At 40.1% G+C, this 26,727-nt stretch overlaps 1 protein-coding gene across 6 annotated transcripts in view; it reads right to left on the minus strand.

The window, feature by feature from the left end:
• Positions 1 to 26,727, minus strand: part of SUSD1 (sushi domain containing 1) — a 131,349-nt gene that overhangs the window by 64,649 nt on the left and 39,973 nt on the right. For all 6 annotated transcript variants that reach the window (XR_005030832.2, XR_005030831.2, XM_036915656.2 and 3 more), the window contains exons 6-8: positions 17,726 to 17,905; positions 8,133 to 8,230; positions 7,326 to 7,512 (exon numbers count right to left, since the gene is read on the minus strand). Coding sequence is in view for 4 of the 6 variants with exons in the window: in XM_036915656.2 (XP_036771551.2) it covers positions 7,326 to 7,512; positions 8,133 to 8,230; positions 17,726 to 17,905 (465 nt within the window). In the remaining 2 variants the exon portion in view is untranslated. The remainder of the gene's footprint in view (positions 1 to 7,325; positions 7,513 to 8,132; positions 8,231 to 17,725; positions 17,906 to 26,727) is intronic.

Here is a 26,727-nt window from a genome sequence, read left to right on the forward strand (position 1 = left end):
ATTCAGAATTAGAATTACTCTGAAAACTGCAAGACACTCATGAGAGAAATTAAAGATGACACCAATAAATGGAAATACATCCTGTGCTCATGGATAGGAAGAAGTAATATTGTCAAAATGGCCTTCCTGCCCAAAGCAACCTACAGATTTGGTGCAATCCCTATCAAAATACCAACAGCATTCTTTAAAGAACTAACACAAATAGTTCTAAAATTCACATGGAACCACAAAAGACCCCGAATAGCCAAGGCAATCCTGAGAAGGAAGAACAAAGCTGGGGGGATTATGCTTCCTAACTTCAAGCTCTACTACAAAGCTACAGTAATCAAAACAATTTGGTACTGGCACAAGAACAGACCCATAGATTAATGGAACAGAATAGAGATCCTAGATATAAACCCAAGCATATATGGTCAATTAATATATGAAAAACATGCCATGGATATACAATGGGGAAATGACAGCCTCTTCAACAGCTGGTGTTGGCAAAACTGGACAGCTACATGCAAGAGAATGAAACTGGATTACTGTCTAACCCCATACACAAAAGTAAACTCAAAATGGATCAAAGACCTGAATGTAAGCCATGAAATCATAAAACTCTTAGAAGAAAACATAGGCAAAAATCTCTTGGACATAAACATGAGCAACTTCTTCCTGAACACATCTCCTCAGGCAAGGGAATCAAAAGCAAAAATGAACAACTAGAACTATATCAAACTAAAAAGCTTCTGTACAGCAAAGGACATCATCAGCAAAACAAAAAGGCATCCTACAGTATGGGAGAATATATTCATAAAAGACTTATCCAATAAGGGGTTAACATCCAAAATACATACAGAACTCACACACCTCAATACCCAAAAACAAATAACCCAATTAAAAAATGGGCAGAGGATATGAACAGACATCTCCAGAGAAGAAATTTGAATAGCCAAGAGGCATATGAAAAGATGTTCCACATCACTAACCATCAGGAAAGTGCAAATTAAAACCACAATGAGATATCACCTCACACCAGTTAGGATGGCCAGTACTGAAAAAACTAAGAAGAACAAATGCTGGTGAGGATGAGGAGAAAGGGGAACCCTCCTACACTGCTGACAGGAATGTAAGCTAGTTCAACCATTGTGGAAAGCAATATGGAGATTCCTCAAAGAACTACAAATAGAAATACCATTTCACCCAGGAATTCCACTCCAAGAAATTACCCAAAGAGAACAAGAACCCTGATTCAAAAAGACATATGCACCTTTATGTTTATCATAGCACTATTTATAAAAGCCAATATATGGAAGCAACCTAAGTGTCCATCAATAGATGAATGGATAAAGAAGATGTGGTACATATACACAATGGAATATTATTCAGCCATAAGAAAAAATTTCTACCATAAGAAAGGGTATTATGCTCAGTGAAATAAGCCAGGTGAAAAAAGATAAGTACCAAATGATTTCACTCATTTGTGGAGTATAACAACAAAGCAAAACTGAAAGAACAAAATAGTAGCAGACTCACAGACTCTAAGAAGGGACTAGTGGTTACCAAAGGGAAGGGGTTGGGAGGTGGGCGGGTGGGGAGGGAGGGAGAAGGGGATTAAGGTGCACACATAATGTAGGTAGATCACCGGGAAGGCAGTATAGCAAGAAGACAAGTAATGACTCTATAGCATCTTACTACACTGATGGACTGACTGTGACTGCAATGGAGGGGCAGGGACTTGATAATATGGGTGAATGTTGAAACCACAATGATGTTCATGTGAAACCTTCATAAGATTATATATCAATGATAACTTTATTTTTTATAAAAAGATTGTCTATCAACGATATTTTAATTTTAAAAATTGGCACATGCATACATGTGATTTTGAGACACATCTCATATATACATACATAAACACATGTATGTAAGAAATACCACACACAGGATATATCTGCTCAAAGCAAAACATAAAGCAGAAGTACTGTCTGCATATTTTCGTTTTGACATGATTTTCCCACTTACAGGCGTTAGAGTCTGAATTCAGCAGAAGATGGCAATATGAACAAAGGCATCCGCTCCTACTTCCCACTCCCAATCTTGACAGAAGTGCCTAGGAATAGTATAAATGGGTCAAAATTTGCATCTAGGTTGGAAAGGAGGGTTGGCTGCCATACACAAGACTGAAATATGAAGATATTTCTGCCTTGCACGGTGTGGAATAGACCAGGCAAAGAGAAGACACTGAGAGCTATTGCAGAGTGTGCCTTTCCCGCAAAGGAGCCTGGATACACTGAAAGGCAGGGCCCAGGGAGGACTGGGGCCGAGAGAGGTTAAGGGCTGGAAGCAAGGACAGGCCCTGGGACAAGTAAGTGACAGGCGCTCCATCTGGAGCCATTCAGCCCAGTGGCTCCCAATTCTACTTGCACATCAGACACAGCAGATGGGCAGTAAAGCTTGGACAGCTGTATTTTTTTTAATTCAGCAGGCAATGCTGATAGGCAGCTAGGGTAAAAAGTAGATGTAGAACTATCACCACTGCTACTAGAAACAATAATAACCATCCCTCCCTGGCACACTGGAGATCAGTAACTGGGAGAGACTTCTAAGGGGAGGCTTAGGGACCTGGAGGTTCCACCTGACAGAGAACCCAGGCGGCAGAAGGAGAGACATAGTTCTTTCCTGTCTCTGTAGGATACAGCATCATAACGAAGCCTGGCAATGCTGAGCTGGCCCAAGAGAAACAGCTTCACCCATCAAGGTAGCAAAGTGCTCAGAAATAAAGCTCAGGGCAGCGGGTTTTCTCACAGCTGTTCCCCAAAGGATGCTAGATCATCTAAGTCACAGTAAATCCTTCAAGATGAGATCTGAGTCAAGCATACTAATATTATCCAATAAAAGTAAGATCAAAGGGAATTCCATCTATTTTATTATGAGGGAAATTTCAGACCCAGATAAAACTTTCATCTTCCAAGGATAAGTAACCCAGAAGCAAAAATAATAATAATAATAATAAGCCTATGAAATGACTCTATGAAGAAGAGGGAGATCGTGCTTAAGAGGCAAAGAATGAACATACTTTTGAAAAAAAAAGACTGAGCAAGTAATGGTAAAGTCAGGCAACATCTGTTTTGTACTTTCAGTAAAAAACTTTGAAGATGGTTTCAAACAGATACAGGATGAGATAATAAGAGAATGCAATAGTGGAGAGGAAACTGGTTGAGAGGCAGAAATAAAAAGGGAACTACAAGGCAAAATACCAAAGGAAATGAAAGTGCAACGACAGAATTTAAAGAGCCTTAGGAATAGCAAAGACCAGAAATGTCGATGCAAATGTGCATAATACAGAGAACAAACTACTAACTCACAGAAGGCAGAGGGACAGGACAAGGATGCAAATAAGGAGAAAATGGAAGACTAATGCAGACAGGCAAGAAATTCTACATAGGAGTATTTGAAGAGCAAAAAAAAAAGCAACAGAGATTTAATGAAAGAGAATGTTTCTAATGTGTAGGTAGACCAAAATCTCAAAATCCAAAAACTTCAGTGAAAAACATTAACATTTCTATCATCCACGACTAAAGTTTCATGAGGAAGGATTTCTGTCTTGGTCAGTATTGAATTCCCAATGCCCCAAACAATGTCAGACACATAGCAGGTGGTCAATAAACATTTACCATGTGCGCAATAAACGACTGAAGTCTTGAATTTCACAGTAGAGGAGGTCTCTTTGAGGTTCAGGCTGAAAAATCAGATTATCTAAATAGGATTTTTTTTTAATTACACTTTCTTCAAATTCCTCTTTCAAACTTTTAATTCCCAAAGCCAAAGGGGAAAGCCTCCAGAATTCAGACAACAAAGGTTATAGTAACAGCCCAGGAATTTTATCTTCAATCAAACTCTCCTTCATTGTGAAGACAATAAAAAGACATTCTCAGATAATCATGGCTCAGAAAGTATCCCATTCTCCAGTGTGGAAAAGACAGAAATCATTGTGCAAAATAAAAATATAGAAAAACAGAGAAACTTGGTATGAAAGAATTGGTAGTAAGAATTGAAACTATTAAACATACCTGTCTAACTAAGTGTTATAAATGTTATAAATCAATATAAAAATGAACTCTTTAAAAATATAATACAAGTTTAAAATAATTAAAAATAATAATAATAATAAGCTGGGGATAAAATGCCATATTAAACCAATAACATAAGGGAAGCAAAGAATGCTGACTTCCTTATCTTGTTCAGGAAGAAGTTAACATTATTTCAGTCTAACCACTGACAGTCAGAGAAATGCACATTCAAACAGGATTTTGTTTTTTAATGCATAATGAAATACAAGCAAAACCTATACTCTCTGAATCACTGAAAAAGAAAATCTGTGTAGCAAAAAGATAGAAAGCAATGGTCATAGCAAAATACCATAAAAAAGAGGGGAAAAATAAGATGTCAGAAGAACAAACACTAATGTAAATTGGTTAACTTTGTCTACTCAAAAATAAAACTTTTCTCAGAAAGGTTCACAACATACCCTGTCTCCGAGAGTCTGTCTACAGCAATGTTATCCCAATAGCAGCATGTAAGAACAAAAGTGGCCAAAGATACATCATGCAAATAGAACCAAAAAGAAATCAAGAAAACCACTATTACTATCAAAGTATAATTCAAGGGAAAAAATATTAAACAGGATAAAGTGACCCATTTGTTATTAGTGAAAATCAGAGTCTACAACAAGGTATTAGTCATGAACATAAATATCATAACATCAACATGTGTGAAACGAAACAATTAGAATTTCTAAGAGAAAATTTAAAAAATGGCAATCCAAGTAATCAATAAACAACAATAACAAAACAGAAGTCCTAAATTATCTTATCGATAGAGTTAAGACTAGATCTTACTCTATTTACAAGCCAGCATACTACTATCACAAAACTTTGCGAAGTATTAAGCCCCAAGAAAATGTTAGTAAAGTCCCCCAAAAGAATATCAAATTTAATCAAACTAGAAATTAACAACAAAATGTAAATGTTAAAAAAAAAAACTACCACTTGTATAACACACTTATAATTAATCCTTCAACCAATGGGGAAATCAAAATAGCAATTACATAATGCTTTGAAAGCAAAGATAAAAAGAACATATATTAACACACTCATAAGTAATTCTTCGATCAGAGAGAAAAATCAGAATAGTAATTATGTCATGCCTTGAAAGTAAAGATAAAGAAAACATGTATCAATGCCTAAGGAATTCTGCCAACGCTCAAATCCAGAAGGGAGAAACTTATTATCAAGTAAGAAAGAATGGAAATAAATTGCATTATGCATTCAACTCAAGAATTTAGTAACAGAACAATATAACCAACTTAAGCAAGGAGAAAGAAATAATAAAAATAAGGGGGGAAATTAATAAGATTAAAAAAAAGAAAAACAATTTAAAAACCCAAGAGTTTATTCTTTGGAGAAAAGAACAATAAGAAAACAGGCAACCCAAGCTAAGCTAATCAATTTTTTTAAAAGAGAGAAAAATATAATTAGGAATCAGAATAACCTAGGGTTATATAACCTATAATTGCAGAGGAGTACTAAACAAATATTCCATATGATATTCTGCCAGTATACTTAGAATCACAACCCAATGGACATTTTTTTAAGGAAAATATAAACTATAAAAAATTGACTCAAGAAAATGTAGGAAACATAAGCAGACAAATAAAACTAAAAATATATATTATAATAATATAATAAATATATAATACATAATATATAAATATAATAAATACATAATATTTACTTACGGTAAATATCTATATTTCCTTATGTTAAATATCTATATTTAAATATAGAAAAAATTTTTAAATAAAATAAATTGACAAAGATATCAAAGAATTATCTCCCAAAAGGGTGAAACTGAAATGATCTTATGAGCAAATGTGTTCAGCTTTAAAGGAAGGGAAAAATTTCAAAATGATATAAACTTTCCCAGGGCATAAATATTAAGGAAAATTTTTCAATTCATTTTAAGAGAACTAGCAGAATGCCAATAATGAAACAGATAACTATATGTGCAGGATCTAGAGGAAGAGAATGGGAAATCTTTGCAACAATGCATAAATAAACAGGAAAGACAAAACTTGAATAGATATTGAATAAATGTAGAAATGTACCTTGTTCCAAGTTGGGATGATTCAATATAAACCCCAATTTTCTCCAGATTAACTTGCAAACTTAATCCAATTCCACTTAAAATTTCAGACAGAAGAAAGAAGTCTGGAGACATTAAAACGCTCAGCCGTGGGTCAACCCAGCTCTTCAATGCAGAGTTAAGATACAAAACCAGGTCTGTCTGACCCCAAAGACCATGGTTTTTCCCAGTGGAAATTTACTTGAAGGGGTAATTGGATATTAGTAAAAAGAGCTGACACTGAGCAACAAGCTGTCAGTCTGACTGAACAGTGACAGATGAGTTTAAAGTCCTGGGATGACCTTTTAAAGAAGACATATTCCTAACAAATCCATGGCAGTGTATCATTAATTTTGAATAAGTTTCTCTAATTAGTCACCATATTAATTTTACAATAACTTTCCCCTACACATCATTTACTTAGAAAGAAATCATATTGTTTTACTTATATACAGGTACCCTGGGACCTAATTTGTATAGTTTCATAGTTGGTTTCATATTGTTAAGAATGCAGATTTTTTTTATTATTTCTGCCAGATCTGTGTCACTTCCCAGTTCCTAATGGCAGCAATACCTGGAAGCTGAGGTATTTTCTTAAGAGGGACATCAAACAGCTAGTTGAGAACTACCTTAACTCCCCCCAAATAACAAATGACACCAATGGCTTCTCAAGGTTTGCATACGAGGTATTTAATTAGTCCTGACACCCCTTAAACAAAATTATGGGAGAAAAACTTATGGTAATTTTCACAATGTTATTATAAAAATCCATGTGATTTTGATCAAAAACTATGTGCAATGAGGTTTATTACTACTTCTTGAAGCTCTTTGGCTACCCTCCATTGGCTTGGGTAATTGAGAACTGACTGCATCACCGCTAATGCTCTCCTCTTTTGAATGTCTCCTTATTACCTTCCGCTTCAACCAGAGGACCCAGCTGAGAAGCAGTCCATCAGTGCCCATTCAGCCTGCCACCAAGAGGACAGGACTCTCTCCCGTTAGACCTGCTCTGGTTCTGACTCCTGAAGCAATTACACCCTCCTAACTACAAATCTCAGAAAGCAACTATGAACGCTCCTGCCCGGTTGACTCATCCATTTCCCCACATGCTGTGCTTAGCATTTCCCAGGAGGAAGGGAGACTTCATCTCCACCTACCTGCTGTCTGGAACCCAATGACGGCCGGCACAGAGTGTGTAGGAGGGGCCGTGGAAATGCTCATGGTGTAGTTGGTGCCTTGGTACAGGTCTAGGCACACTTCTGGGGTCCTGCTGGCTGTGGTCAAGTTGACTGTCTCCTCATGAACTGATGCCACAGGGTCCAGCCGCTGTCCTTTTATGTGTATCTTTGTGAGGGGAGAACACAGGAGAACCCAGTATGACTCCAGTTAATACAGCTGAGAAAGACTGGGGGCTGCTGGACCCTATTCTCTTACTATTTCCTTTTCTACTGCACTGTGCACTCAGGGGAGAGAAATAAGTAAACCTCTGCTATCAGATATCTGATCATTAATTCTGATCAGCTCACTAATCAATAAATCCTAAGAAGTGACCTAAAATGAGGAGGCTCCCTAGGGAGTGCTGTCCTGCACACAAATGACCAGCAATCAGCAGAGGCAGTCACAATCTGAGAACCAGACTCTACATCCTGTCACCAAGTCAGCAGATGCTTCCAGGCTTACTCTGGGGGAGTGAAACACAAGTGCTTGGAAACAAGCGATAATGATGATGCCAAATATAAATATATCCCCCACACATACATTCTGTCGAACGACAAATATATCAAACACAAAATATACAATAAAATAACCCAGACATCTTTAAAATTCTGATCACTTATTGAAAGAACGATGGGACTGGAAAGCAATTAGGTCAAAAAGTTCTTATGGAAGCAAATCCCTCCAACTCATGTTCCTGTAGGACACCATTTCTGCCCCAGCAGGACAAAGTAAGTGATTTTACTTACCACATAGACAATCCTAGAGTTTATTCTCCCTGGATTTACTTGCCACCTCACACAGGTGTTATTAAACACAGATACATCATTAATTTCTGTAATTATTTCTAAAATAAGAAAAGAGAGAATCCACTCACAAAATGCATCAATGGACTTTGGAAAAATTGTAATGGCAACCACACTGGAGGGCACAACAGCCTAGCTCTCAGGTTTCTCTGCAGATCATCATTCGTGCTCTGATTCAGAAACCAAGGCAGGCAATTCAAACTGCCCCAGGCCATTCACCCAATGTATCCTCATCATGAATGAGCCTGGCCCATTACCTGACCTGAACAAAAAGGGAGCATTCCCACTTGAGGATGAGTAAGAATGCCAAACTGTGATGGGTCCGGCAGGTCACTAGATGCCACTAGTGTTCCACCCAGGTGGGATGGAAGGAGGCCAAGCAGAGCCAGACTCCTCCCTGCAGCTACACAGGTGGGTCCCATCCAGGTCCAGCCTCCTCCAGGTCACTGCTGTTCCCAAAAGGGAAGTGACCGGCATCGCCACAGAGCACCACTCCTCAGAAGCAGCTTGTGGTAAACTAAACAAATTCTCCACAGGCCCCTTGATACTTCTGGGGCCCCTTTAACTGAAGCTGTTCGATCCTGACTTATCAGGAAGCCACTTTCTTTCCACTGTTCTGCTGCTTTAAAACATTCTGTGTGTATTTCATGTAATAAATGTGGCAACACAGGAAACACATGAGGGCCTCTGTTCCCTATAACGGTTTTTCCACTGGACCCAGGAAGCCACCCAGGAAGTTGTTGAGATGGGAAGAGGGCAAGGTTCTAAGTTTTTATCTCTTAAAGTCAAATTCCCTGCAGATAAGTAAAACCATCTCTACCTGCACAAAACATAATCTTGTCGATAAAAAAATCCCCAGGAGAGAGATAATCCTTTCCTCAGTTTCTCTCATTTACTGCCGGGCCCAAGGCAGTGGGATCTGTTAGAGGAGGTTTTTAAATAATGATGGTTACTGTTGTTAAGTCTTCCTCAGAGAATCAAGAAAAATTTCTTCTCAAGCTTCCTCCTACCTCTACACCAAGAAAGGATGCAAGAATTCTTCTTAGTCCTTTATCTCCCTCAATGTCTAACATAGTGTTTTGTATACAATAGGTACTTAATAAATACTTTTTAAAAATTTAAAAAAAAAATCCCCAGAAATTCATAGAACAAAACAAAAACTACAGAGCTAAGAAAGGAGCTAAGCCAGGCTGTGGATATAAGATCTATGTACAAAAATAACATGTATTTCTGCACACCAGCAAGGAACACTGTAAAAATGAAATTAAGAAAACAATTACACTTAAAACAGCACCACACACACACACACACACAAAAATGCCCTGCAGATAGAAGTTACCATACTATCGTCGCTGAGGAAGGAATATTCATTTCACCAAACAGGAATATCATCAGCCCAGATTCAAGCTCTCCCATTGACTCAGAAACCCCCTATGGATGCTTTAGAACCTCTCAGCCTCTCCTGTTCCTGTGCCAGTCCTGCAGGGGCTTTGACAAAGACCCTGTCCTGTCTCCTGGGGCTTCCCTGCTGCACACGCAAGCATGTGCAGCCTTAAGTGTGTGGCAAGGAACACCTCCTGAGGACAGGAGATAGGAGACAAATCTGCCCCATTTCTTGGCCCCCACCCCCACCCCACCACCAATGAAGGGCAATCCTACAAAGACGTCAGGGTGTCTTGAGTAAGCCCAGGTGAGATATCAGTAAGTGAGAATAAATGGAGGCAGAGAGAGGCAAACATGTGACCTCCTGGAGAGACCCCAGAGGATCACCTGTGATTGTCTAAAGCATTCTGGGGTCTCTACAGCAATACCTCTCCCCAGAGCAGAGATCATTAAAATCAGAGAACTACTCCCATTGTAGATACAGGTACCCTAAGAGATGCCGAGATCCTATCCGTTCACCTTCCTGGATAGCATAAAGGTGGTGCTGGTCCCAGTCTTCTATCAGCTTGAACAAGGCCCAGTTACTCCTGGCCATTTCCTCTCCTCCGCCCTTCAAAGCCCAGAGCTCTGGACCTCCTCTGCTCATTCACACATCCCTCTGATACTAACTCACTACTTGTCCAGAAGGAAAAGGAAACAACCCATCCCTACCTTCTCTCTGGGTTGCCAAGACAGCAAATTTCCTTTGTACTCGGGACCCCTTTGCCATCCAAGCAGAGATTGGGAAGGAGAAGTGAAAGTTTCCTTTTTTGTCATTCACTATGACAACTGCAAATGACATCTCAAAAATGCCATCTGCTCCACCCAGTGCCAAGCTCTCTGCACAGATGGGACCCAGATCTGATTATGGGATGTCACATATTTCATCCCAAGAAGCAGTTGAACGAAATTTCGTTGCTTTTCCCTCCAGGTGTCTACCAATCAGCTGGAAAGACTTCTTGATAAAGGAATCAGATATTAAACATCCACATTAATGCTGCCTTTTTAAAAGAGATGACTTGGGAGACGACAGCCTCATTCCAATGGTACTGGTGACTGACAACGTTTCTGGAAGCTCTCTTTGGAACTGGCTCTTGTGGGCTCGTTATTCACCACGTATGGGACAATTTCTGAAAGCCAAGCCCCCTCCATGCTGAGGACTGGGCTGTGATGACGATCAGAACGGAAGTCCTTCCCTCAAGAATACGTTGTCTAACGGGGGAAGCAAATATATATGCAGGTCAATTGCAACTCGATCAGAATTAGAACAAAGTCACACATCACATAAGTCCTGCTGAGTATAGAGAAAGGAGCCACCGACTGTCCCTGGAGGGCCTGAGGAGGCTGGCCTCACGGCAGGCATCACCCTGATGGCCAAACAGCTGCAGAGCGGGGAAGAGATCGCCGCGGACACACAGCAGGCCTGGACTGCAGACTCAGAGCGGTCGGAGAGAAGAGCAGGGAGGTGGGGATGGGAGGCTGCAGACGGACGGCAGGGCCAGACTGGGAGGAACCCTGCCTCTCAGACTAAGTGCAGACTTACTCCAAGGAGCACTGGAAAGCGAAAAGCAGGAAGATGATGGAAATGTTCATGTTCAGAAAGATAACTCTGGCGTATTTGGAAAGAGACACTGAAGTACAGAGGAACTGGAGGACCCGAGGAGAGAAACGACACCCTTTATTCAATGGTCACTGTATGCCAGACACGGCGAGAGAGGTCTTTAGCCTTGATCTCATTTCACAGCAGCCATAAGCGGCAATAATACAATCAATAATGAGTGAACATTATTTTCACTCATTTCATTATTTTCAATGAGGAACTGGGTTATTACTGTGGACAAGAGAGTACGTATAGTACTTTAAATGGTTCATTTATTTAATCTTCAAAATAACCCCATGATAGTCATTTCACAATATATGTGGATCAAACCATCATGCTGTATGCCTTAAATGTGCACAATGATGTATGTCAATTATTTCTCAATAAAATTCGAAAAAAGTTAATAAATTTAATTTTAAAAATATATAATCCATGAGTTTGATACTATTGTGCCCATTTTATAGACCTGTAGCTTAAAAAAGTAACTTGCCAGAGATCACTCAGCTGGTATAAGCAGTCAAGTCAGAATCCAAAACTCAAGTGTATCAGACTCCAAAGCCAAGAGCCTTTGCAGGGCAGCAGGTATTCATCAAAGAGGTGAACAGAGGAAATCAGAGCACTGTTATTAAAACCATGAGACAATGCTGTAGGAGAAACAACAGGGCATGAGAGACCAGGAACAGTGGGGATGCTGACTGCCAGGCTTTGAGAAACTGAGTGGATTGCCTTTTACTGTTCTCATAAGAAATATAGGAGGGAGCATCCCGGGTTTGTGAGAGAGCAATGAAGTGTGTTTAGGACACGCTGAAGAGGAGTTATCTACAGGCTTGCCAAGTGAACAAATAGTCTTGAAAATCATCAATGGTAATTGACAGCAATTAAAGTTATGGGTGCTGATGAAACATCTGCATAGGACACATGGCAACCAGAACCCTGGGAAACCCCAAGACCCCAGGGGCATGTAGAGGAGAAAGAGCAATACAGAAGACAGGTAGGAGGTTGGCTGAGAGAGTGGGAGGCCAAGAAAGTCAAGGACAGAGAAGATTTGAAAGCGTCTGCTTCCTCAAAAGTTATCTCCCTTCCTTCCCACCAATCTCCCAATTTCCCTCAACCTCTTTACTTCCCTCCCAAGAAGGGCCTGGAGCAGGTCCTGAAGGCGCTGGGGGCAAGGTCAGCCTCTCTTCTCTCATACGGCTTTCTCCCCTGACGGGGTGCCCACAGGGCCACGATCAGGTCTGAAGTCTGACCTTGGGGAGAGGTAGAGCAGGCCCTTGGCTTGCCCAGTTGTAGGACACTTTGGCATCTCTGGCTTTAAAAAAAAGGAAGCTCCCCATGGCGTGCATGTGAAGTCTGCACTGGATGTGGGGAACTGAAGCCTCAGTGAGTAAAGTTTAATACCTTTGTTTTGCTTTAGATTCCATTTGTAGTGCATGTGTGTGTGTGTGTAAATGTACATATATTTGTAAATTTATGTCTTTTAGTATTCTAATACACATAATATACATACCTTCATCTCTCTCTGATATGCATATATGTATCCCTCCTAAATGTAAGCTCTATGGTGGCAAAGACCAGGCTTATCTCTCTATCCCCAGAACCTAATACAGTGCCTTGGACATAGATATTTTTAAGATATTTATTATTTGGTTGATTGACTGAATAGATGGACGAATGCATAGGTAGATGAACAATGTGAAATGTTGTGGAAAGGTTAAAAGGAATGAGAACTGAGACTAAAAAATGAAGTTGACACTTAGATGGTCATAAGTGACCTTGGTGAGAGAACTACAGTGAAGTGGAGGTACTGGATGCCTGATTCTCTTTCAGCAGGCTGAGAAAAGAGTAGGACCGAGCATAGCCTACTCTTTCTGAAGCCCCACTGTGGGTTGGGTTTGGTCTAGCATACTCTCCTGGTTTCCAATTGCACATCCTTTCTCTTTATTTCTGCAAACAGTAAAAGGTCATCCATAAATTCAGGTGAGTTAGCTAAAGGGCCAAACTCAGTGTCATTTCTAGTCAAAACCAGTATCTGATTTCAAAAATAATATGATTGATATTCCAATATGACTCATAAACTGCTTCCAAAGGCAATTCCTAAACCTAAACAGACACCTTTGATAATAGCAGCATGATTGAAATGAGGGTATGGCTTCCCAAGGTCACTACTTTACTTTGCATGTTTGGCTATAAATGTCCTGCTATGTTTCCTTTTTTTTTTTTAATCTTTAGAATCACAAAAAAAGGTAGAAATAGCATGGCTTAGAGTAGTACTTTCCTAAAATGCATTATACACTTTAGAATGATTTCTGGTGGCATGAATAAATTGTTACATGTTCCTTTTGTATTGATTTTTGCATAAATTAGAAAAAAGTAAATCATGTTCCTCAAATTCACAATATCACACATATTACCGAGTGTTCCTTGATCGATAAATTTAAATTATAAGTTATAACTATAGTTGTTTTAAGAAACTTTTTAAGTACATACTTCGTTATGGCAAACACTGTCAGGGTGCTGTACATATAATCTGAGCCTAGGAAACACTGGTAGAGATCATGAGCTTTCCAGGCCTACAGACCTGAGTTCAAATCCTCTCCCTGCCATTTCCTAGTTACTGAATGACCCCTGTGAAAGTTGCTCAACCTTTATGAGTCTCACATTACTCATCTGTGAGATGAAAATAACAATACCTACTTCACAGGATTTTTCTAAGGACAAGCATTAAGGCCCCTAGCAGAGCCCAGGGCATGTAAGTTGGTGTGCAATGAAAAGTTGCTTTAATGCTTGACAGTCCAAACATTAGGCACATATTCAAACAAATCCCAGCTGTGTGGCTGTTTAGATCAATGTGTCCATTTATTTCAACTGACCTTTCTTTTCCTTCTGAAATGTGTAGAGCTGCAAATGAGCACTCACTGGGCTGAAGAGGAGGACCAACAACACAGAAGAGACAGAGGCAAATGGGGGGCCTGGAGCATTTGGACTCAGAGATTGAATCAGGTGAAGAGACTCAGAAAGTTTCCCAGAGAATAAACAGTCTGTCTTTCAGTAGAGATGTCACCCTTCTAAGAGCATGCAGTGAGTGTTAACCTTATAATTATTAACTCAAGATTCTAAACATAAAAAGCCAAATGACCTGTGGAGAATGAAAGCTGAGGACAGTCTTATCAAGAATGAATCAGCCTCTTTGATCTTAAGGTAAACCAACTCACTAAATCTCAAGCTTCCACCGGGGGGTTTTCCAGACACTAAAGTAGTTGCCTAATTCTCAGCTGTCTGGAGTTTCCAGTTCAAACTGGCCTGAAAAAAAAAAAAAAATCCCACCACCTTGCTCCAGTTCACGCCCCATTCAAAACATACCCAGCTCCGTACTACTAATCCAGAGAAACAGGGGCTCCAAAAATATGGCTCACTAAAAACAAGCCTGGTGAAGAAAATTATTCCACCCAATTGGGAACTAAACATTCAAGTATAAAAAGAGGGGTAAACATGAAGAAAACAGAGAAGAGAGGTTCAGGCATTCAGAGGTTAGGCAGAAAAGTAGAAGATGGGGGGAAAACTCAAAAGTGAACACTGAGGGAGGTAAATACAAAATATCCACAGGGAGATAACACACAGGGAGGATCCTGTAAGGAAATGGGGGAGCAAACGGGGGCAGCTGAGAAGCCATACTAGTCAGCCATCTCTCACTACATTTCCAGAAGCCTCTCCTACCTCCCCACCCAGCAGTCCTCTGTGCAGCACCAGGAACTAATCAGCATGTAAATCACCCCCTTTATCTGCAGAAATTGAATTTAACTGCCAGTCTTGATTGAGGGCATGGAGGCCTCCTCACAGAAAGATCACAGCTCTCAGAGAGAATGCCTTTTCTCTTCTTAAATCAAAGCTTGCCTAAACCCTTGGAAACAGCTGCAGCTGGAGGCACAGACTTTGCGAAAGGTGGCAGGCTGAGGATGGTAATTATAATTAGCAGTTACATAACATGTTTGTTCTTCAAAGTGCTCTACCAGCATCAGCTAATTAATAGCTTACTATGCCCCATGCAGATCCACTGGTTTTTCATGTCGTGACTAATCCTGGCACCCCCACTGAATTCTGAATGGTGGAGGCAGAGTCGCTTGAGCAATGAAGCAAATGGCTGAGGGTCCAGAAGCTATGCCCAGCTCTCTCACCGAGCGACTCCATAGGTAGCTCTGCGCCAAGAACATTTCCCCAGATGTTGAATTCAGCATCCCATAAGACAGCTGCCTCACTTCCTCCACTAACTCTTAGAGGTGCTGTTAGAGATGAAATAACAGGCTGAAATGACCATCAGTCTGGTCCAATATGGCATTAGCTCTTCTCAGTTTTCCCAGTTATGAAGAGTGGAATCCTTATGTTAATTACAGGTTGCCCTGGCTTCTCTGGGTTCTTATCCATGTCTACCCTTCTTTGTCTCTGTGATTGCAGTCTCTAGCCTCAAATCTCTTACATTGGTGGTGATGACTGACTGTGAAATCTACATGGCACCAACAGGGCCTCAGCAGCAGAGCTGAGTTCTCCATCTACTCCAGGGCCGCTTTACCCAAGGACCTCAGAGGTCCATGAACACCTCAGATTTGTAAAACATTATATGTATACGTGTATGTGCATTTCTTTAGAGAAACGTCTGTTTACCCTACTGCCCTGTAAATTCTAAGAATGTAGTGTCTACAGCAGGAAGTAGTGCAGAAAGGTTGAAGGGGGCAGTTTCCCTGATGATGGTGAAGCCAGGAAACCAACCCTGGACAGTCTACCTCCAAACTTCTTTCATGTGAAAAAGAGAAACAGTTCTAGTTTGCATTTGGTCACTGTTATTTTGGGTTTTGTTCCTAGCAGCTGTATTTAAAAAAAAAAAAAAATGTAGTGTCTAGCATAGTACCTCACACATATCAATAGGTATCTATTGAATGAAGTGATAGATTTCATCAAATCCCTATCTCTAAAATGGTCATGAACCATTGCTCTATGGCCAAATAATCACCAGCAGGCCACATATTTTGCTTGCTCTGGCTAGATCTTCCTATGGGAAAGTTTAGTTGGTAAGACTCAAGACCTTCTACCATACATCTAGGGCAAGTCAAACCAGAGACCCAGATCAAAGCTACCCTGAGATTTCCCTCTTCAGAGATCTGTCTTTAGAGTGAAGCAATGCAACATCTAGAAATATATTCCCAGAGCCATTCAAGTGACAATCATTTGTCACCCCCGCCCGCCCCCAACCAACCATCAGAAATGGTAAGAATCATTGTCTTTTCCCACTTCGTTTCTTGGAGGCAGAGATGAGAAATAAAGTATGTGGAAGTACACAGTCTTGATGCAAAAGATCTTCAAGCAAGGCTAACAATCTCAGAAGTAGAAGACCTAACATATGCACAGTTCTTTAAAATTTCAGAATGCTCCCCATAGATTAAATCACTTGATCCCTTCTCAACAATTCTCTGAAGTAGGAAAAGCAGACTTTATTTTCCCCCTTTATAGATGAGGAAACTGAGGCTCTGAGAGAACAATGGCTTACTTGATGACACATAGCTAATAGATGGCACTACTGGAATTTGAACTGAAGTCTCAAAACTCTTTTTCACCAGTAATTCCATTTGGGGTATAGATTCAAAAGAATTAAAAGCAGGGTCTCAACGAGATAGCTGCACACCCATGTTCATAGCAACATTATTCACAACAGTCAAAAGGTGGAAGCAACACAAGTGTCCGCCAATGGATGAATGGAAAAACTAAATGTGATATAGCCACACGATGGAATATTATTCAACCTTTAAAAAGAAGGAAATCCCACCATTTGTGACAACATGGATGAACCTGAAGACATTATGCTAAATGAAATAAATTAGTCACAAATTGACAAATACTACATGATTCCAGATATATGAGGTATCTAAATTAGTAAACTCATAGAAATGGAAAGTAGAATGGTGGTGCCAGGAGCTGTGGAAAGGGAAAAATGGGCAGTTACTGTTCAATGTGTATACACTTCAGTTTTGCAAGATGAAAAAGTTCTGGAAATTGGTTGCACAATGATGTGAACATACTTAACACATAAAATACGGTAAATTTTATGTTGTGTGTATTTTACCACAATTTTATTTTAAAAATAAAAGTAAACATTATAAACCTCTTCATCTATTACACTACCTTTTCTCTGAAAAGCTGTCAGCATGTGCTAAGTTAGGACTTTTAGGTATGTGACTCTAAGAAAATGGTCCATGGAGAAAAATAACTCAGCCAGCCAAGCAAAGAAGACAGGAATCGCTGTGATTTAAAACAAGTTTCAAAAGATGGATGCACAAAATTTTGTATCTAATTTATTTTCCAAAGCCACCCTCTGAATCTTCAGGACTTAGCTGACAAACCTAAAGCCAAATGCTTACCCAGGTAAATGGCACAGTACCCAGAATGAGCAAAAACTGGCTCTAGGTCCCCTCCTCCTGCTGGCTGTTTGCTTCCAGGATACAGGAACCCTGTGGAATGGAGTCTATACCTGTGCACATCAAAGTACTTTCTCTCCAGGTGCCTTTCTCTGTACAAACAGAAGTGATCTTTCCTCCAGGGCTCTCAAAGCCCTCTTGACAGACGTAGTGAGCCACACTGCCCAGGCTGGAGCTGGGATTCCCCACCAGGACCGCATGCTGCACTTCCGGAGGGCGGCCACAGCTGATCTCTGCAATGGGAGGTAGCACAGCACTTGTTATGGCCTGACTTCGACCCCACAATTCAGATTTTAGAAATAAACATTTAGTAATGGTACAGTCCACCTATGTGGGATAAGAGAAAACACTAACCCCATCAATTAATCCAACCGCAAGTATATAAAGTAGGATTGTTCAGAATTAGAGAAAATTGGTATGACTGACTTTAATGAAATTTGCAAACATTTATACATAGAAAATATCCTAATTATGAGATTATTTACATTATAAAGAATTCCTTGGTCAATGAAATAATCCACCTCAGGGCCCTTTCAAATATTACGATTTTTCTGGTACCTTTTACTAATGTATATTCAGATCATTAACCCCTGAGTAGACGATATTGCAACTGTAGGAGTTTGGTTTCCAATAGAATATTAATATATATACAAAGTCTCTGAACTTTTTAAAGAAAATTAATGTGGAAAATAATCCAAACATTCCATTTATATGGACCTTTCAAAGAAAAATTCATTGCATAGAGAGAGACAAACCCGGAATTATAAAACTGATATGAAGTTTCTCCACTATGGCTACTAGAAGCTGCTGGAACATTTACAGAGAACTATCTGAAGGAAAAGGATTATGACAATACCATTTTAGACACAGTCAAACTCTACTACATATAAGAGTAAAAGTCATTTTCAGATATTTTACAATTTAAAGAAATCCGTATGTGTATCTTTTCTGAAAAGAAAGTTCAAAAATAACTCCAGTCCAACAACAGCAAAAGAATCAGAAAAAATATCCTACAAAAGAAGGACAGGTTTCAGAAGAAACACTAAGCCTCCATAATGATGTATGTACAAATAAGCCTCCATAATCATTTAAATGTGATTGTAGAGCTTGATACAACTAGTAGTAAAGGATTCTAGGACTAAAAGCAGAACAATGTAAAAATAATTTGAAAATAAAATGCCACATTTTCTCCATAAAATCTGAGCAGTGAGGTGAAAGGAAGAAATAAAACATACTAAATTTCCCTTGCAGTAGTAGCAGGGAGCTCACAGATATAATTTCATTCAATGAAGTAAAATAAATATAAAGTGGCATTAATAATTCCAAAGGTAACCAAGAGTCCCAGTTATGCCTAAAAATAGAAAGAAAAAATATATAACTATTGGCATTCATTCCGATTTTTAGTTTTCCTCCCAGTCTGTATAAAGTCAAGAAAATTAAGCACTCCTGACATCCAAGCTTTTAAAACTTAAGTCCAGGAGGGGCGGAAGATGGCGGCGTGAGTAGAGCAGCGGAAATCTCCTCCCAAAACAACATATATCTATGAAAATATAACAAAGACAACCCTTCCTAGAATAAAGACCAGAGGACACAGGACAATATCCAGACCACATCCACACCTGAGAGAACCCAGCGCCTCGCGAAGGGGGTAAGATACAAGCCCCGGCCCCGCGGGAGCCGAGCGCCCCTCCCCCCAGCTCCCGGCGGGAGAAGAGCAGGCAGAGCGGGAGGGAGACGGAGCCCAGGGCTGCCGAACACCCAGCCCCAGCCATCCGGGCCAGAGTGCAGGGCCCTCGATACTGGGAAAACAGGGCAGCAAGAACAGTGAGCAGGCACTGGAGGCTGGGCGACAGAGGACATAAGAAAAGCGCGCGACCATTTTTTTTTTTTTTTTTGCTTTTTTGCTGCTTTGTTTTGGCGAGCGCTTTTTGGAAGTCTTAAAGGGACAGGGACCCCAATACTAGGGAAACAGGGCAGAAAGACCGGTGAGCAGAGGCCTGAGGCTGGCACCGGAGAATAAAGAAAAACGAACGACCACCTTTTTTTTTTTAATTAAAAAAATTTTTTTTCTTGTTTTTTTTTGTGGTCGTTGTTTTGTTTTGGCGGGTGCTTTTTGGAAGTCTTAAAGGGGCAGGGCGGGCCACTTAATCCAGAGGTAGGGAATCCGGGATCTCTGGGCACCCTAACCCCTGGGCTGCAGGGAGCAGGGAGGCCCCTTACGGAGATAAATAGCCTCCCAGCAGCTCCTGCTCCAACGCGACTCCACCATTTTGGAGTAGCTGCCAGAGCCAGGCCACGCCCACAGCAACAGCGGAGATTAACTCCATAGCAGCCGGGCAGGAAGCAGAAACCCTATCTGCGCGCAGCTGCGCAGCACAAGCCACTAGAGGCCGCTGTTCTCCCAGGAGAGGAGAGCCACAAACCAACAAGAAAGGAAGTCCTTCCAGCCGTCACTCGTCCCAGTTCTGCAGACTATTCCTATCACCATGAAAAGGCAAAGCTACAGGCAGACAAAGATCACAGAGACAACACCAGAGAAGGAGACAGACCTAACCAGTCTTCCTGACAAAGAATTCAAAATAAGAATCATAAACATGCTGACAGAGATGCAGAGAAATACGCAAGAAAAATGGGATGAAGTCCGGAAAGAGATCACAGATGCCAGAAAGGAGATCGCAGAAATGAAACAAACTCTGGAAGGGTTTATAAGCAGAATGGATAGAATGCAAGAGGCCATTGATGGAATTGAAATCAGAGAACAGGAACGCATAGAAGCTGACATAGAGAGAGACAAAAGGATCTCCAGGAATGAAACAATATTAAGAGAACTGTGTGACCAATCTAAAAGGAACAATATCCGTATTATAGGGGTCCCAGAAGAAGAAGAGAGAGGCAAAGAGATAGAAAGTATCTTAGAAGAAATAATTGCTGAAAACTTCCCCACACTGGGGGAGGAAGTAATCAAACAGACCACGGAAATACACAGAACCCCCAACAGAAAGGATCCAAGAAGGGCAACACCAAGACACATAATAATTAAAATGGCAAAGATCAAAGACAAGGAAAGAGTGTTAAAGGCAGCTAGAGAGAAAAAGGTCACCTATAAAGGGAAACCCATCAGGCTAACATCAGATTTCTCAACAGAAACCCTACAGGCCAGAAGAGAATGGCATGATATATTTAATACAATGAAACAGAAGGGCCTTGAACCAAGGATACTGTATCCAGCACGACTATCATTCAAATATGACGGTGGGATTAAACAATTCCCAGACAAACAAAAGCTGAGGGAATTTGCTTTCCACAAACCACCTCTACAGAACATCTTACATGGACTGCTCTAGATGGGAGCACTCCTAGAAGGAGCACAGCACAAAACACCCAACATATGAAGAATCGAGGAGGAGGAACAAGAAGGGAGAGAAGAAAAGAATCTCCAGACAGTGTATATAACAGCTCAATAAGCGAGCTAAGTTAGGCAGTAAGATACTAAAGAGGCTAACCTTGAACCTTTGGTAACCACGAATTTAAAGCCTGCAATGGCAATAAGTACATATCTTTCAATAGTCACCCTAAATGTTAATGGGTTGAATGCACCAATCAAAAGACACAGAGTAACAGAATGGATAAAAAAGCAAGACCCATCTACATGCTGCTTACAAGAAACTCACCTCAAACCCAAAGACATGTACAGACTAAAAGTCAAGGGATGGAAAAACATATTTCAAGCAAACAACAGTGAGAAGAAAGCAGGGGTTGCAGTACTAATATCAGACAAAATAGACTTCAAAACAAAGAAAGTATCAAGAGATAAAGAAGGACACTACATAATGATAAAGGGCTCAGTCCAACAAGAGGATATAACCATTCTAAATATATATGCACCCAACACAGGAGCACCAGCATATGTGAAACAAATACTAACAGAACTAAAGGGGGATATAGACTGCAATGCATTCATTCTAGGAGACTTCAACACACCACTCACCCCAAAGGATAGATCCACTGGGCAGAAAATAAGTAAGGACACGGAAGCACTGAACAACACAGTAGAGCAGATGGACCTAATAGACATCTATAGAACTCTACATCCAAAAGCAGCGGGATATACATTCTTCTCAAGTGCACATGGAACAGTCTCCCGAATAGACCACATACTAGGCCACAAAAAGAGCCTCAGAAAATTCCAAAAGATTGAAATCCTACCAACCAACTTTTCAGACCACAAAGGCATAAAACTAGAAATAAACTGTACAAAGAAAGCAAAGAGGCTCACAAACACATGGAGGCTTAACAACACGCTCCTAAATAATCAATGGATCAATGACCAAATCAAAATGGAGATCCAGCAATATATGGAAACAAATGACAACAACAACACTAAGCCCCAACTTCTGTGGGACACAGCAAAAGCAGTCTTAAGAGGAAAGTATATAGCAATCCAAGCATATTTAAAAAAGGAAGAGCAATCCCAAATGAATGGTCTAATGTCACAATTATCGAAATTGGAAAAAGAAGAACAGATGAGGCCTAAGGTCAGCAGAAGGAGGGACATAATAAAGATCAGAGAAGAAATAAATAAAATTGAGAAGAATAAAACAATAGCAAAAATCAATGAAACCAAGAGCTGGTTCTTCGAGAAAATAAACAAAATAGATAAGCCTCTAGCCAGACTTATTAAGAAGAAAAGAGAGTCAACACAAATCAACAGTATCAGAAACGAGAAAGGAAAAATCATGACGGACCCCACGGAAATGCAAAGAATTATTGGAGAATACTATGAAAACCTATATGCTAACAAGCTGGGAAACCTAGGAGAAATGGACAACTTCCTAGAAAAATATAACCTTCCAAGATTGACCCAGGAAGAAACAGAAAATCTAAACAGACCAATTACCAGCAACGAAATTGAAGAGGTAATCAAAAAACTACCAAAGAACAAAACCCCCGGGCCAGATGGATTTACCTCGGAATTTTATCAGACATACAGGGAAGACATAATACCCATTCTCTTTAAAGTTTTCCAAAAAATAGAGGAGGAGGGGATACTCCCAAACTCATTCTATGAAGCTAACATCACCCTAATACCAAACCAGGCAAAGACCCCACCAAAAAAGAAAACTACAGACCAATATCCCTGATGAACGTAGATGCAAAAATACTCAACAAAATATTAGCAAACCGAATTCAAAAATACATCAAAAGGATCATACACCATGACCAAGTGGGATTCATCCCAGGGATGCAAGGATGGTACAACATTCGAAAGTCCATCAACATCATCCACCACATCAACAAAAAGAAAGACAAAAACCACATGATCATCTCCATAGATGCTGAAAAAGCATTTGACAAAGTTCAACATCCATTCATGTTAAAAACTCTCAGCAAAATGGGAATAGAGGGCAAGTACCTCAACATAATAAAGGCCATCTATGATAAACCCACAGCCAACATTATATTGAACAGCGAGAAGCTGAAAGCATTTCCTCTGAGATCGGGAACTAGACAGGGATGCCCACTCTCTCCACTGTTATTTAACATAGTACTGGAGGTCCTAGCCACGGCAATCAGACAAAATAAAGAAATACAAGGAATCCAGATTGGTAGAGAAGAAGTTAAACTGTCACTATTTGCAGATGACATGATACTGTACATAAAAAACCCTAAAGACTCCACCCCAAAACTACTAGAACTGATATCGGAATACAGCAAAGTTGCAGGATACAAAATCAACACACAGAAATCTGTGGCTTTCCTATATACTAACAATGAACCAACAGAAAGAGAAATCAGGAAAACAACTCCATTCACAATTGCATCAAAAAAAATAAAATACCTAGGAATAAACCTAACCAAAGAAGTGAAAGACTTATACTCTGAAAACTACAAGTCACTCTTAAGAGAAATTAAAGGGGACACTAACAGATGGAAACTCATCCCATGCTCGTGGCTAGGAAGAATTAATATCGTCAAAATGGCCATCCTGCCCAAAGCAATATACAGATTTGATGCAATCCCTATGAAACTACCAGCAACATTCTTCAATGAACTGGAACAAATAATTCAAAAATTCATATGGAAACACCAAAGACCCCGAATAGCCAAAGCAATCCTGAGAAAGAAGAATAAAGTAGGGGGGATCTCACTCCCCAACTTCAAGCTCTACTATAAAGCCATAGTAATCAAGACAATTTGGTACTGGCACAAGAGCAGAGCCACAGACCAATGGAACAGACTAGAGAATCCAGATATTAACCCAGACATATATGGTCAATTAATATTTGATAAAGGAGCCATGGACATACAATGGCGAAATGACAGTCTCTTCAACAGGTGGTGCTGGCAAAACTGGACAGCTACATGTAGGAGAATGAAACTGGACCATTGTCTAACCCCATATACAAAAGTAAACTCAAAATGGATCAAAGACCTGAATGTAAGTCACGAAACCATTAAACTCTTGGAAGAAAACATAGGCACAAACCTCTTAGACATAAACATGAGTGACCTCTTCTTGAAATATCTCCCCGGGCAAGGAAAACAACAGCAAAAATGAGTAAGTGGGACTATATTAAGCTGAAAAGCTTCTGTACCGCAAAAGACACCATCAATAGAACAAGAAGGATCCCTACAGTATGGGAGAATATATTTGAAAATGACACATCCGATAAAGGCTTGACGTCCAGAATATACAAGGAGCTCTCACGCCTCAACAAACAAAAAACAAATAACCCAATTAAAAAATGGGCAGAGGAACTGAACAGACAGTTCTCCAAAAAAGAAATACAGATGGCCAACAGACACATGAAAAGATGCTCCACATCGCTAATTATCAGAGAAATGCAAATTAAAACTACAATGAGGTATCACCTCACACCAGTAAGGATGGCTGCCATCCAAAAGACAAACAACAACAAATGTTGGCGAGGCTGTGGAGAAAGGGGAACCCTCCTACACTGCTGGTGGGAATGTAAGTTAGTTCAACCATTGTGGAAAGCAGTATGGAGGTACATCAAAATGCTCAAAACAGACTTACCATTTGACCCAGGAATTGCACTCCTAGGAATTTACCCTAAGAACACAGCAATCAAGTTTGAGAAAGACAGATGCACCCCTATGTTTATTGCAGCACTATTTACAATAGCCAAGAATTGGAAGCAACCTAAATGTCCATCAATAGATGAATGGATAAAGAAGATGTGGTACATATACACAATGGAATGCTACTCAGCTATAAGAAAAGGGCAAATCCAATCATTTGCAGCAACATGGATGGAGCTGGAGGGTATTATGCTCAGTGAAACAAGCCAAGCGGAGAAAGAGAAATACCAAATGATTTCACTTATCTGTGGAATATAAGAACAAAGGAAAAACTGAAGGAACAAAACAGCAGCAGAATCACAGAACTCAAGAATGGACTAACAGGTACCAAAGGGAAAGGGACTGGGGAGGATGGGTGGGTAGGGAGGGATAAGGGGGGGAGAAGTAGGGGGGTATTAAGATTAACATGCATGGGGGGGTAGGAGAAAAGGGAGGGCTGTACAACACAGAGAAGGCAAGTAGTGATTCTACAACATTTTGCTATGCTGATGGACAGTGACTGTAAAGGGGTTTATAGGGGAGACCTGGTATAGGGGAGAGCCTAGTAAACATAATATTCGTCATGTAAGTGTAGATTAGTGATAGCAAAAAAAAAAAAAAAAAAAAAAAGGGCAGTTCCTGTGTGGTAACCTCCAACGAGTTCTACACAAGGGTATAAAGGGCATATAAAAGTGTAGGCAAAGGGTCTGTTTGTGTTTATACAGAGGATCAAAGCCTAATTGGGCTACCCCGAAAATGAACTAAGATACGATATGAAAAAGAACTTCCAACATCTGCACTCTCTGGAAGACTCATGCCAGAAGATGATCATCAAAAAACCCCAACAAAGATCCACGCACTGCTACAGCTGTAGATGCACTCATCCCACCAGTTCCTGGACTTGCCATGGGAATGAGGAAGGAGATATCTAAGCTGGCCTGTGCATACAGTAAAACAACAAATTTGACTGGATCTATACTGTTGGAACTCAACCAAGAATTTGGAGAAGCGCAAATTGTAGCGCTCCAAACTCTTACAACTACAGACTATTTACTGTTAAAAGAACATATGGCATGTGAACAGTCCCCAGGAATGGGTTGTTTTAATTTGTCTGATTTCTCTCAGACTGTTCAAGTTCAGTTGGACAATATCCACCATATCATAGATAAGTTTTCACAAATGCCTAAGGTGCCTAACTGGTTTTCTTGGTTTCACTGCAGATGGCTGGTAATTACAGATATGCTTTGGTTATGTAACTATACTCCTATTATGTTAATGTGTGTGCGCAATTTAAGTAGTAGCTTAAAACCTATATATGCTGAAGTTACTCTACAAGAAGATATGTCAAAGAAATAATCAATCTTCCCATGTTTTCTTCCGCCTGCTACTTCTACAGCTTTTCTTCTTCCTTCCTAATTACAACCCTTAAATAGAATTCGTGCCTCATATCAAATTTACCGAGTATCATAATTCTTCCAAGTGGTAAAGATACCTCAAGACAAATGCTGGGCATAGAAGCCACAGGGCATAAATATGCAAAGAAGTAAAAAGCTAACTTTTTCAAACAAAAAGGCTTCTCTCTCACTTACCAACTTCACATTTCCCTGTATGGCCCCGGAAGATGACTGGTTAGCCAGAGACGGGTAAGATTCCTCAAGGGAGGAACAACCTAAGACAGGCACAGTCGCAGGGGGGCCATCAGGTGAGAAATTTTGGATCAACAGAGGTGAGGCTTAGAACCTCACCCCCACTGTTCTGAGAGAAATCTTCTGCATACGTGGATGTTTTATTGCCCTGGTCTAGCTTGGATTAACACATAGTCTACAGGCACACACCTGATCATCTACATGTGCTCTCTTACAACACTAAACTATGTTTTCTACCTTTATCTTGTATCTACCTACCACTTCAGCATTTTATTTAAAATAATAATAATAAAGAGAGAAATGTGGTATCCACATATAAATCAAGT

The sequence above is a fragment of the Manis pentadactyla genome, chromosome 3, assembly GCF_030020395.1.
Source record: "Manis pentadactyla isolate mManPen7 chromosome 3, mManPen7.hap1, whole genome shotgun sequence".
NCBI classification, from domain to species: domain Eukaryota; kingdom Metazoa; phylum Chordata; class Mammalia; order Pholidota; family Manidae; genus Manis; species Manis pentadactyla.